General features: G+C 46.4%; 1 protein-coding gene across 5 annotated transcripts in view; it reads right to left on the reverse strand.

The window, feature by feature from the left end:
• LOC142487879 (sodium channel protein type 5 subunit alpha-like) overlaps positions 1-14,304 on the reverse strand; it is a 379,502-nt gene that overhangs the window by 250,871 nt on the left and 114,327 nt on the right. For all 5 annotated transcript variants that reach the window (XM_075587912.1, XM_075587913.1, XM_075587911.1 and 2 more), the window contains exon 7: positions 12,890-13,123. In XM_075587912.1, the coding sequence (XP_075444027.1) occupies positions 12,890-13,123 (234 nt within the window). The remainder of the gene's footprint in view (positions 1-12,889; positions 13,124-14,304) is intronic.

Genomic DNA, 14,304 nt, shown 5'->3' on the forward strand with positions numbered 1-14,304 from the left:
GCTGTATCTCCCTGCACAGCTCTTCCAGGCGATCTCCCTGTGCACAGAGAGAGCTGCATCGCCCTGCACAGCTCTTCCAGGCGATCTCCCTGTGCACAGAGAGAGCTGCATCTCCCTGCACAGCTCTTCCAGGCGATCTCCCTGTGCACAGAGAGAGCTGCATCTCCCTGCACAGCTCTTCCAGGCGATCTCCCTGTGCACAGAGAGAGCTGTATCTCCCTGCACAGCTCTAACAGGCGATCTCCCTGTGCACAGAGAGAGCTGCATCTCCCTGCACAGCTCTTCCAGGCGATCTCCCTGTGCACAGAGAGAGATGCATCTCCCTGCACAGCTCTAACAGGCGATCTCCCTGTGCACAGAGAGAGCTGTATCTCCCTGCACAGCTCTTCCAGGCGATCTCCCTGTGCACAGAGAGAGCTGTATCTCCCTGCACAGCTCTTCCAGGCGATCTCCCTGTGCACAGAGAGAGCTGCATCTCCCTGCACAGCTCTTCCAGGCGATCTCCCTGTGCACAGAGAGCTGCATCGCCCTGCACAGCTCTTCCAGGCGATCTCCTTGTGCACAGAGAGAGCTGCATCTCCCTGCACAGCTCTTCCAGGCGATCTCCCTGTGCACAGAGAGAGCTGTATCTCCCTGCACAGCTCTTCCAGGCGATCTCCCTGTGCACAGAGAGAGATGCATCTCCCTGCACAGCTCTTCCAGGCGATCTCCCTGTGCACAGAGAGAGCTGTATCTCCCTGCACAGCTCTTACAGGCGATCTCCCTGTGCACAGAGAGAGATGCATCTCCCTGCACAGCTCTTCCAGGCGATCTCCCTGTGCACAGAGAGAGCTGTATCTCCCTGCACAGCTCTTCCAGGCGATCTCCCTGTGCACAGAGAGAGCTGTATCTCCCTGCACAGCTCTAACAGGCGATCTCCCTGTGCACAGAGAGAGCTGTATCTCCCTGCACAGCTCTAACAGGCGATCTCCCTGTGCACAGAGAGAGCTGTATCTCCCTGCACAGCTCTTCCAGGCGATCTCCCTGTGCACAGAGAGAGCTGCATCTCCCTGCACAGCTCTTCCAGGCGATCTCCCTGTGCACAGAGAGAGCTGTATCTCCCTGCACAGCTCTTCCAGGCGATCTCCCTGTGCACAGAGAAAGCTGTATCTCCCTGCACAGCTCTTCCAGGCGATCTCCCTGTGCACAGAGAGAGCTGTATCTCCCTGCACAGCTCTTCCAGGCGATCTCCCTGTGCACAGAGAGAGATGCATCTCCCTGCACAGCTCTTCCAGGCGATCTCCCTGTGCACAGAGAGAGATGCATCTCCCTGCACAGCTCTTCCAGGCGATCTCCCTGTGCACAGAGAGAGCTGCATCTCCCTGCACAGCTCTTCCAGGCGATCTCCCTGTGCACAGAGAGAGCTGCATCTCCCTGCACAGCTCTTCCAGGCGATCTCCCTGTGCACAGAGAGAGCTGCATCTCCCTGCACAGCTCTTCCAGGCGATCTCCCTGTGCACAGAGAGAGCTGCATCTCCCTGCACAGCTCTTCCAGGCGATCTCCCTGTGCACAGAGAGAGATGCATCTCCCTGCACAGCTCTTCCAGGCGATCTCCCTGTGCACAGAGAGAGCTGTATCTCCCTGCACAGCTCTTCCAGGCGATCTCCCTGTGCACAGAGAGAGCTGTATCTCCCTGCACAGCTCTAACAGGCGATCTCCCTGTGCACAGAGAGAGCTGTATCTCCCTGCACAGCTCTTCCAGGCGATCTCCCTGTGCACAGAGAGAGCTGTATCTCCCTGCACAGCTCTTCCAGGCGATCTCCCTGTGCACAGAGAGAGCTGTATCTCCCTGCACAGCTCTTCCAGGCGATCTCCCTGTGCACAGAGAGAGATGCATCTCCCTGCACAGCTCTTCCAGGGATCTCCCTGTGCACAGAGAGAGCTGCATCTCCCTGCACAGCTCTTCCAGGCGATCTCCCTGTGCACAGAGAGAGCTGCATCTCCCTGCACAGCTCTTCCAGGCGATCTCCCTGTGCACAGAGAGAGCTGTATCTCCCTGCACAGCTCTTCCAGGCGATCTCCCTGTGCACAGAGAGAGATGCATCTCCCTGCACAGCTCTTCCAGGGATCTCCCTGTGCACAGAGAGAGCTGCATCTCCCTGCACAGCTCTTCCAGGCGATCTCCCTGTGCACAGAGAGAGATGCATCTCCCTGCACAGCTCTTCCAGGCGATCTCCCTGTGCACAGAGAGAGATGCATCTCCCTGCACAGCTCTTCCAGGCGATCTCCCTGTGCACAGAGAGAGCTGTATCTCCCTGCACAGCTCTAACAGGCGATCTCCCTGTGCACAGCGAGAGCTGTATCTCCCTGCACAGCTCTTCCAGGCGATCTCCCTGTGCACAGAGAGAGCTGTATCTCCCTGCACAGCTCTTCCAGGCGATCTCCCTGTGCACAGAGAGAGCTGCATCTCCCTGCACAGCTCTTACAGGCGATCTCCCTGTGCACAGAGAGAGCTGCATCTCCCTGCACAGCTCTACCAGGCGATCTCCCTCTGCACAGAGAGAGATGCATCTCCCTGCACAGCTCTTCCAGGCGATCTCCCTGTGCACAGAGAGAGCTGTATCTCCCTGCACAGCTCTTCCAGGCGATCTCCCTGTGCACAGAGAGAGCTGCATCTCCCTGCACAGCTCTTCCAGGCGATCTCTCTGTGCACAGAGCGAGCTGCATCTCCCTGCACAGCTCTTCCAGGCGATCTCCCTGTGCACAGAGCGAGCTGCATCTCCCTGTACAGCTCTTACAGGCGATCCCACTGTTTTTATTTTATTTTAATAGCACAGTATTGAAGCAGGGGCTCTTCGAAGCTGAATCGCGTTAATTTCAGGTCCCGGGACACCCTGCTTCCCGAGTTACAGACCCCATTATGAGGTGTCGGTATCTCCCTGCATTGTTTAAATCTCCCGCGTCACATGACCGGGACATTTAAACGCACAGGAGATACCTTCACCCTTTACCGGGACCTGTAACTCAGGAAAAAGGGGTTCCACGAGGCTGAAATTAATGCGGTTCAGCTCAGGAGACCCCCTGTTTCAATACTTTGTTATTAAAATTAACATTAAAGCAGCTTCATTACCTTAGCGGCTAGCCGTTCTCTCAGACCAATCAATGCCAATATAGGATAGCGAGACAGGCTTGGTGTTCTTCACAAACCACTTTAAGTATGTTGGTCGCACTAAAAGGTGTCTTAAAGTGCGAATCTAAGAACATATTAGAAACATTAAACATGGATATGAGAAACGCAATTTGTCTCAGCATTTCTCGTTACATCATAACAAGGACCCATCCTCCCTTAGATTTAAGGGCATTCATACTGTTCCTATAGGAAGGAGAGGTGGGGATAGAATAAAAAACCTTTCCATGCAAGAAACTTTCTGGATCTATAAGTTAGAGTCCCATACCCCTAAAGGGTGAAATGAGGACGTGTATATCTGGTCCTTGTATTGATTTTGGTCTTTATATGTGCACTTATGATCATCTGCTTTGAAACTAATTTTTGTTTCCTTCTTTCAGAGTTTACATTAACTTTTCCTTTGCCATTTGTTGCTTCTATTTTTTATAGTTTTATGATGAATTAAGTAATATTAATTCTGTTTTATGATGATTGTATGGAAAATGTTTTTTAATTGTGCAGCTCTGATATCCAGCTGAACTATATTGTCATAGTGATGGTGATTTGTTGTTACTCTCTAGTAATCAACCAATCGCAGAGTTTTGAGTGGTATATACTCATGAACTAGTGTTCTGAGTCTTTATTCCCTGAAGAAGTGGCCTTTTGAGCTACGAAACGCGTTGGAGAGATACCACTCAACCTTTACTCTATTTTATTTGAGTTTCGAGGTTCCTATATAGTCTGTGAGTTTAAATATCTATTCTGAACTATTAAGCCGTTTTGCACCCTTCGGTGCATGCGCCGTGACATCATCAGCCTGTGCGGAGGTGCAGTGAGGTCGGGAGCAAGGAAGATACACACTGCCTTACAGGACCGAGCTGATTACTCCTTTGGCTCCACTGGGTGCACTGACGCTACGAACGGGACTTACAGGACCGAGCTGACTACTCCTTTGGCTCCATCGGGCGCATTGACGCTACGAATGGGACTTTGGGACTGTGTCAGAACATCGGCACACCGGTACTGTGGCTACCACTTCACCCCAGCTGATCGTGCGGAAGAAGGAGCGAGATTCTTGCTGAGAGAGTCCCCTGCAGTTCCTGGCCGCAGTTATTGGTAACAGCTACGGTGTAGCTTTATGTGTCTGATTAAGTCTGATTTGATGTACGCATAACCTTGAACCCCCTATTTTATAAACACTGTTTTTTACTACTTCACGATGAGCGTTTTGCGCTTTGTTTTGTTGTTTGTAGATTCTGGGGTCTTGGGCTACCCTTTGCTCAGCAGCAGACGCTCATCTACATTGGTAACACTTGTTTATCTGATACACTTTAACCACTTATTGTTTTTTTTGGGTGTTTTATATATAATTTATCACTTTCGCCTGTACACTCTCTTTTAGAGATATATTTATTGTGTGCACTTGTTTGTTTGTTTTTTGTTCACATGGCAACACCTGCTGCTTATTCTTACTTGCTCCACCTCACCAGGCAGCACAGAGCTGCCCCACATTGATCAATCAAGAAAACCCCATTGGTTTTGATGGGAATGTTTGTCCCGGGAGATTCTGATAACAACAAACCCCACGGTCTTATCCTGAGCCTCTCTCATATGACGCTCTTTGACGTGGGAGAGCTAGGCAGCCGCTTTAACTACAGTTTGGAGCATATTTTTCAGGAATTTAAAAAAAAAAACACGACTTAAAAAACAGCACGCTGACAGAAACGCTGAGGTGAAACCATACAGTACATGCAGTAAGAACTCCACTTACAGGCGTCAGTGACTGTGGGTTCATCTAAAGAATTCCTGCATAGAGCACTCAACTACGCCTATATAACAGCACAGAGAAGCTGTCAGGGAAGACAAAGCAGGGAAACTGTTCAGCTGCTAACACAAAACAGAATACACTCTTCAGGGACTTATGTGAAGGACCCAACTGACACTGTGATATCCATGGTGCTGTCACATCTACCAGAGGGAGTGAGAGATACAAAACACATGTACTGTAAGAGGGCAGTGGAAAGAGTTTACTGCTTCCAAAAAAAAAAAAAACAAGAGAAAATATATATTTAAGTCACTTTGTGCAGTCAATAAAAAAAAAAAAAAAAACACTTCTGAATAATGGCAGAAAACCTTTTATGCTCTGCACATTTGACCTCGAGCTCTCAGTTTTATGAGATGTTTGCTTGTAATTTTAAGAGTTTGTGTGGCACTGTGAGTGCTCATTTGCATGTCATTTCCCAGAATCCCTGGCTGCAGTGGAAGCACTGTATGCTAAGAGATAAAGGGGGAAAGCAGGGTTGCAGACCTGTCTGAGATATGTGACTGTGCTCACACGTTATATTTTTATTTGCTGGATATAATAAATGGAAGTCCTTTTCTCACTTTTACACAATTGTTTGCTATTGAAGTTCAAAGAAGGAGCAATATTTGATTTATTGACTGGACCCTGCATTGTTACCTTGACACGAGATACATTCTACTATTGCTCCATGCAAATACTCCCCTCACTGCTCCGAAACCGCCCCATACATTTCTGACTGATGCAAAGCACCTTGATACATTGATACATTGGTACATTGATACATTGGTTTAAGGCGGGAGAGGGCTTTAGATACAAAGGGGATAGAGAAGGGGGTAGAGAGAAGACATCCTTGAGCAGAAAGCAAGAGTTGGGATGGTGCATAGCGAGAAATTAGGGCTGAGGTGTAAGGAGGAGCAGAAGAGTGTAAAGCCTTAAAAGTGAGGAGGAGAATTGAGTGTGAGATGCGGGATTTGATATGAAGCCATGAGAGGGATTTTAGCAGGGGAGACGCCGAGACAGATTTAGGAAAGAGTCGAGTGATTCTGGCAGCAGCGTTTAGGATAGATTGTAGGGGAGGCAGGTGAGAGGCAGGAAGGCCGGACAGCAGGAGGTTGCAGTAATTGAGACGGGAGAGAATGAGGGCCTGTGTCAGAGTTTTAGCAGTCGAGCAACAGAGGAAAGGGCGTATCTTTGTAATATTGCGGAGGAAAAAGCGTCAGGTTTTAGATACGTTTTGAATGTGAGAGGAGAATGTGAGAGAGGAGTCGAGTGTGACCCCTATGCAGCGTGCTTGGGCTACTGGGTGAATGATCGTATTTCCAACAGTAATGTGGAAGGAGGTAGTAGGGCCAGGATTGGGAGGAAGTATGAGTAGCTCTGTTTTTACCAGGTTAAGTTTAAGTTGTTGGAGGGCCATCCAGGATGATATCGCAGAGAGACATTCAGAAACTTTGGTCTGTACAGCAGGTGTAAGGTCAGGGGTTGAAAAGTAAATTTGTGTGTCATCAGCATAGAGGTGATATTTAAACCCAAGAGATGTGATTAGGTCACCTAGAGAAAGTGTGTACAGAGAAAAGAGAAGAGGTCCCAGGACAGAGACCTGGGGTACCAACACAGAGAGATCGATAGAGGAGGAGGAGGTGTTAGCAGAAGAGACACAGAAAGTACGATAGGAGAGGTAAGAGGAGATCCAGGAGAGAGCTCTGTTACGAATACCAAGAGTATGGAGAATGTGAAGGAGAAGAGGGTGGTCCACGGTATTAAATGCTGCAGAGAGGTCAAGTAATATGAGCAGAGTGTAATGACCTCTGTCTTTGGCAGCATGGAGGTCATTAGTTATTTTAGAAAGGGCTGTTTCAGTCGAGTGAGCAGTGCGGAAGCCAGATTGTAGAGGGTCTAGGAGAGAATAGGTGTTGAGAAAATGGAGCAAGTGAGAGAATACAAGACGTTCAAGGAGTTTAGCTGCAAAAGGCAGGAGGGAGACAGGTCGATAGTTTGAAAGACAGGTATGGTCAAGCTTGCTGTTTCTGACTAATGGTATAACTGTTGCATGTTTGAAGGAGGAGGGAAAGATACCAGAGTAGAGGGAGGAGTGAAAAATGTGTGTGAGGGTAGGGATTATAGTAGGACCAAGAGGTTTTAGGAGATGGGAGGGAATGGGGTCAAGAGAGCAAGTGGTAGAAGCGGTGTAGGATGGGAGGAGGAAACATAGGGGATGTTCTGACGTATGGATTCCACCTTTTCCTTAAAATAGTCAGTAAAGTCCTGAGGTGAGATGGAAGAACAAGAAGAGGCAGCTGAGGGTGGTCTGCGTAGAGTCAAAGGCAGAGAAGAGTTGGCATTGGTTAGACTTGTGCGTTTTAATTCGTGAAGAAAAGTAGGTTTGTTTAGCCTGAGAGAGGGCAGAGTTGAAACAGGATAGCATAAATTTGTAGTGAAGGAAGTCTGTGAGAGTGTGAGATTTCCTTCAGAGGTGTTCAGAGGAACGAGTGCAGGAACGCAGCATGCGCATGTGGGAATTTAGCCAGAGTCTGGGGTGAGAAGGGCAAGGACGGCAGAAAGAAAGCTGGACATGTAGATCAAGAGCGGAGGATAAGGCAGAGTTGTAGTTCCTTACCAGGTTGTCAGGGTCTGGAGCAGAATTGAGAGAGGAGAGGGAGGAGCGTAAAGTGGAATAGAATAGGGTGACTGTATAAACCGTGATTTGGAACTCTTTTTGAGCTACCGTTCGGTGTTTTTGGGCCGCAGTGCTGCCGCTCGGGGAGATGCACTTGCCGAATTAGTTTGACAGGACATCGGAGCTGTCTGAATAGCAACTTTGCCAAATCGTTCAGAAAGTGCTCAAAAAGCACTAGAATAGGCCCCATAGAGTGAGATACATTGTATTGTTATGTGTATCATATCACTCATCCTAATTCCTCCCAGTTTGTAGCGGGTGTACAACCACTACCAGCTTCATAGTGCTAAATCAGTGGCCAAGCTCAAACTGATGAGCCATAAGCTCTCGGGAATCCACATAACAAAGAGGATAGTGTGAGGATCGCCTTTAGGCCCCGCGCCTGCAACAGGTCCCGCAACATCACGCGTGACGCGTCGCAGACCAGGGAGGCCACCCACAAGCGTCGCGCAGACAGGGGCAAACCCCCAGGTTCGGGCTTATGCCTCGCATCACGTGACGACATGGGTGACGCAGCACGTCGCAGGAAACCAAGCACCGGCGCACACCATGGAGTACATGAGTGGTTAACCCATAACTCCACTCTGCACTGGGATCACCTGCACGTCACTCCGCCTCCGCTCTACCAATGGGCGCCTGCTACCGAGTGGGCGGTTCATCCTAATCTCTGGCAGCTGCTTGCGAGCTGCCTATTAGTCACCAGCCCATATTTTGCTCAGCCAGCCCTCTGGCAAATTGGCTGAGCATAATCTTTAGTTGGTAACATAGTGCTTACCTCAAACTTCTGTTACCTTGCGCATTCTGATCCTGTTTGTTCCTCAGTGTTTTTGACCTCGGCTTGTATCTGGACCTCCACCTTCTCCGCTCCTGGAACCCGGCTACCCTCTACAACCACCCGACTTCTCCAACCCCTGGCCACGGCGAGTATTACGACTATTCTCACTTCTCCAACCCTGACCCAGCTGTACGACTATCACTCTGCACTCCGGACTCGCTCACTGCAAGTCGGGTTATACTAACATCCCCACCTCAGCCTCCCAGTCCCGTTTTGTTTGTGGTGAGCACCCGTTACAGATAGGAAGCTAATAGTGGCCTGCTCATTAACATGTCACTACCCAGAACCCTTGTCTGCAGCTAAACCACTGCATAACATGTAGCAATGGAGTGAATGAAGCAAGTTCGGTGACCTATGGAAGACATGCAAACACACTCCATGGGCATTGTATCTTCGCTAATTATTTGAACTGACAGCCTACACATTGGAAGCGCACACACTCCTAATTACGACTGGTGCCAAACTGGTGATCATTGCAAACACATGTATAATACAGAGCTGTGGTAATATGATTACATATCCAGTATCTGATGTAACACCTTGGTTAGAGATCTCATCTGGGTATGTTGCCCATTATTATTTTCTGCTTGAAAGCAATCTCTGTTGCAACATGCACTGCCGCCTTGAGCAAGATGTAACTGAGATAGAAGAACAGCTCACAATAAGAAGCAATCAGGAACCAACCACAAGGTGCAAAAGCCCTATCAAACATGTACTATACAGGACATTTCAAAGCTTCCCTTTGTCCCAATAGTGTCTCTGCCACACAGTCATTACAGAGGGTGTCCCTGCACATATCGTACACATATAAGGATATACAATCCCCAGTTAGGAACATGTAATGTTAAAACACACATTGTTTTGTGCTTTGGACATTAGAAATCCCAGCAAAAATAAGTAGCCAAATATCGTAAATGAACGCCCTCCTAAAATATTACTGAAATTTAGGAAACCGGAACGAACAATGGTCTCTCTCATTTCTTTAATTACGGGATAACTGCTGTATTCTCTCTCCAGTTACAATAAATGATATATCACAGGAAGAAACAGTGGTGTTTTTTTTTTGTTTTTTTTAATCAACGTTTCCCAACTGAAAAACTAGAGGAATCTGAAATATAAAATAAATTCCCATTGGAACCACAAATATTTTCTTTGATATAGAGTCCGTCTGCCTAGGCACAGTCAAAGTCAAATGTACAAAACGTGTTAGCCAAATGTCTTGCATTTGACACTGTTTGTTAGAGCCGTTTATCCCAAGTCAGACTTTGTGAAGAATTTTGACCCATTATTAAAAGGGACACAAATGATGAAACAAACAACTTTATTTCATGTAACGCTTCTCTCCCAATGGGACTCAGTGCTTCACAATTACAGTACAGCGCAGGGTACGCAGCACCTAGGATTATTACAGACACCATTTGATAGATTCCATTGCAACATTTGTCAGAGCAAAATGTTGTACTTAAAATATATTTTTATCACAGCAAGTAGTGGGAACGAAGCAGTGACACCTCACAAACACCAACCAATGGTCACAGTTAACAAGGCCACAAAAATGAACCGAATGTAAATGCAGATTCAAGAAACCACAAAGTCAACGCTGCCCAACTATCCTGCTTTGTTGTAGATAGAGTGAGATCTCCCATCCCGACCCACAACCGGAACCTCCCGAAAACATATAGGGGAACGACGAAGAAGACCAACAGAGGGCGTAATACATGAATGGGAGCAGGGAAGCTGCCTGCCAGGGTATTGGGGTCTGTTTGCCAGGCTTTGTTTAAAGCGAAGGCTCAACAAATTGAGGGGCGATGGCAGATCTAAAGGCATGATTGGGGGGTGTTACTGATCAGGCAGTTCAATGCTTACTACAAATATTATTATAATTACCAATCCAAGCTGTTTTAAGAACTAAAAAATTATGTACCATGGTGTTATCCCTATGGCCGCGTGTACCCTATGGCCGCGTGTATAGTGCCCGCGACGGTGACAAGTGACGTCACCCGTCGCCGCTAGCGAAATTTGTCATGAGGCGACAGCCCCTAAAAAATCAAATATTCCCGTATTCAAAAAATCCCGCCCTCACAGAACGGTATCATCTATTCATTCTTGATATATATATATATATATATATATAGTTATACGTTACCGTTCCAAGGATTGGTAAACAAGAGACAGCACTCAATGTTGAAAATCAAAGTGTATTAGTGAAAGCAAAAATACATCCAGAAACCCAACGTTTCGGTCCTACAGAATGGGACCTTCCTCAGGGGGATACCTTTGTATCCTTTGTATCCCCCTGAGGAAGGTCCCATTCTGTAGGACCGAAACGTTGGGTTTCTGGATGTATTTTTGCTTTCACTAATACACTTTGATTTTCAACATTGAGTGCTGTCTCTTGTTTACCTATCCTTGGAACGGTAACGTATAACTACATTCTCTATATGGGACGTGCACCTGTGGCTTACCAGCACCTATTGGAGTGCCAACTGCCTTATCTGACTATATATATATATATATATATTTATATATATATATATATATATATATATGTATATTATACACATATACAGTATACTGCTGTACAGAATACAAGCCAGAAAGAAGCACAGCCTAAGAGGACGTGTGATTATCTTTGTGCAGGAGATGAATGCTTGGGATATTTGTGAGGGACGACACTAAAGTCTGAGTGCTTTCAGCGCCTCAGGATTATGTTCTGCGTAATCCTACAGCAGGGACTGGAATGCCCCGTTACACGTGTTCAGCTGGCAGACTGCAGCAGTAAGTAACAGCGTCTGAAAAACGAAGGGGTTTATTTTATAAACTCCGAAGCAGCCGATCTCGGTGAAAACTCCCATTCAAATCAGTGGGAGTTTTCGGTCGAACGCGGTATGAACGGCTGCTTAGGGATTTAATGAATGAGCCCCTACATGGCTCACAGTTCAGCACAGGGGTGCTCAACTCCAGTCCTCAAACCCCCCACCCTCCCCCACAAACAGGTCAGGATTTCAGGATATCCCAGCTTCAGCATAGGTGGCTCAATCAGAGGCTCCAATTGGGCCACCTGTGCTGAAGCAGGGATATCCTGAAAACCTGACCGATGGGGGCGGGGGGGAAAGCTTGAGGACTGGAGTTGAACACCCCTGGTGTAGCATGTTTGGCATGAATTGTGTGCTGTATGTGTCAATAGTTTCCAGTGCATAAGACAACAAGAACAAGGTTAACATACATGAAGCATACATCATCTACTATATTCCATTAACAGGAGATGGCCAATTGTCCAATAAATACTTGTTCAATGAGCACATCGGCAGGACGTGGGTTCCAAAGCAGCAACCACTTTAAAAATGCATAAATGCCTTGTTTACTAAGGACACTTTTTCCTTTTTTTTATTTATGTATATGGGTGACGTAATTGAGTCTTTTTTTATTTGGCATCAATTTTTTCGACAGCAATACATGGGGAGCAATGTCTGGTCTGGAATCCTGTTTTTTCAGGGGTGGGTGCCATGTTATTTATTTACATCTAATTATTTATAAAAAATGTTTTACCGGGAAGTAATACATTGAGAGTTACCTCTCGTTATTAAGTATGTCCTGGGCACAGAGTTATCATGACAATACATGGTTACAAATACATAGTTACATTAAGTGAACAGGGATATACATAGCGTTCCCAGATGGCTTCTCCTAAAATATTGGACCCAATGGTGAAAGGTGCAACGCGCTCGAGTGACACACACACACACAACCCTATCTCCGCTCCATGCTGTTTTCTCTTCTCCTTGGCCCCACCCCCAGGCTCCTGACACCTCTTCCTAATTAACTACATTGCTCAGCGGCAGCCAATCCGGATGGAAGAAGCTGCCCAGCCCCCTAGCAACCGCCCTTCTCTCTCCCTGCTCTGGCAAATTCTGCTGGCCCCCAATCCGGTCAGCTCACCATGTCCAGAGAGGTAATACTGTACACATGTCCAGTATTACCTCTCATTTTTTACTGGACAGAGTGTTCAAATACACGACAGTCCGGTTCAATACTGGACACCTAGCAACCCTAGTTATACATTATATACAAGACATTGCATGCACAGTAAGAGAAAGTATATGTTATAGGTGTATGTAACAGTTACAGACCAGATTAAAATGTGAGACAGCTTTAGTTTTGAAAGAACTTAGACTGGCGGCGGCTGTGAGAGTTTCCGGAAGTTTGTGCCAGTTGTGAGGTGAATGGTAAGAGAAGGAAAATGGCTCAAAAACACATGAAACTGTATTCAACAGAGCAGGAACTGTAGTTTCAAGTGGTAAACAAAGACAAATAATTCTGTTTGGGAGCAGATTCATTCAGATTGCTGATTTGGAGAAGCATTCAATGGCAAAATACAAGATATGCAAGGCCGAGTTCCCAAAGGGGAAAAAAATAAAAATACTTACGTGTATCATTAACGAAATCTTCATAAGAATCCCACGTGTCATTGCCCCAAACCAGGGCACCCGATATGGTTCTGTTATAGTCTGTGAAATCTTTAACACACTTTTGTTTTAAATGGCCCATAAATAGCTGGAGCCCTATCAGGGCAAAGACGCTCAAGCAGAAAACTGTGAGGATCATGACGTCTGCCAGTTTCCTAACTGACTGGATAAGTGCACCTACTATGGTTTTCAATCCTAGGGGAGACAAAATGCAGCAGTTAGAGGTTACAAGGTCACACCAACGGCAGTAAAAACAACATTGAAATATTTGAATTCAGTTAATATTTTGGCCCCTGCTTTTCCAGAGGGTCCAGCAAGACGTGGCTTGAAGGTCACCGATGTCTACGTCTCTCCACAGCAGAACTAGGTTTGAAACCCGTTGCTGGACCCTCCGGCAGCGAGGCGGAAAAGCCAACCCCAGGGGAATTGTTATGGAGTTGTTGTTTATCGGCTAAAAATATTCATTTTAAGCATCCCTGCAGCCTTATGCTGTCAGGGATGAAAGCGTCCAGTCTTTGTAATATCGTACTAGAAAGAAAGGTTTCCATGCTTTCACATTGAGGTTTCACACAGTCACATAGTTCCTCTTATTTTTACATCGCACAATATGGAGAAATAGAACCGCAGGATTTGATGGCAGGTACCAGCTACTTGGCTCACCTAATCTGCCCATTTTTTTCGCTCTATTGTAAAACCTCAGATGTGATCCTTGGCTTTCTTTCATATTTCGTAGGGTAGGCTGATGTCTTGCCAGTCAAAGCATTAATATTATATATGACATGGGTGCTCAACTCAAGTCCTCAATTCCTCCCTCCCCAACAGGTCAGGTTTTCAGGATATCCCAGCTTCAGCACAGTTGGCTCAATCAGAGGCTGAGTTGGAGACTGAGCATCTGATTCAGCCACCTGTGCTGAAGCAGGAATATCCTTAAAACCTGACCTGTTTCATGAGGAGTGGAGTTGAGCACCCCTGACATATGATATTATAATATTATTATAGCTGTGAGTGTCATTAATCTGACCATGTATTTGGTGAGAATACCAACATATACTGTAAGGCAATTCTCTTCATATCACTTTTTGTAGTAGGTAAACCTTGCATACAGAATGTTAGCTAAATTCACAAGAAACCAGCAATGATGCTTTAATAACAATTAAAATGAATGACTTATGTATACGATAGAAATGAGTTTATGTTTGATATGAATTCATTATCTGACTTGAAGGAATTTGTGACAAAATGTGCCGTGAACCATAAAATGAACGGAAATATCGAGCTATTATAAATGTGTTGTCTTAATGACAAAACGCCTTACGTGGAAGGAGACTCTGCAAATCTTCCAAGCACCTGTATTGAAACCTATGTGTTTGCCTGGT

Source organism: Ascaphus truei, chromosome 2 (assembly GCF_040206685.1).
Source record: "Ascaphus truei isolate aAscTru1 chromosome 2, aAscTru1.hap1, whole genome shotgun sequence".
In the NCBI taxonomy this organism is placed as follows: domain Eukaryota; kingdom Metazoa; phylum Chordata; class Amphibia; order Anura; family Ascaphidae; genus Ascaphus; species Ascaphus truei.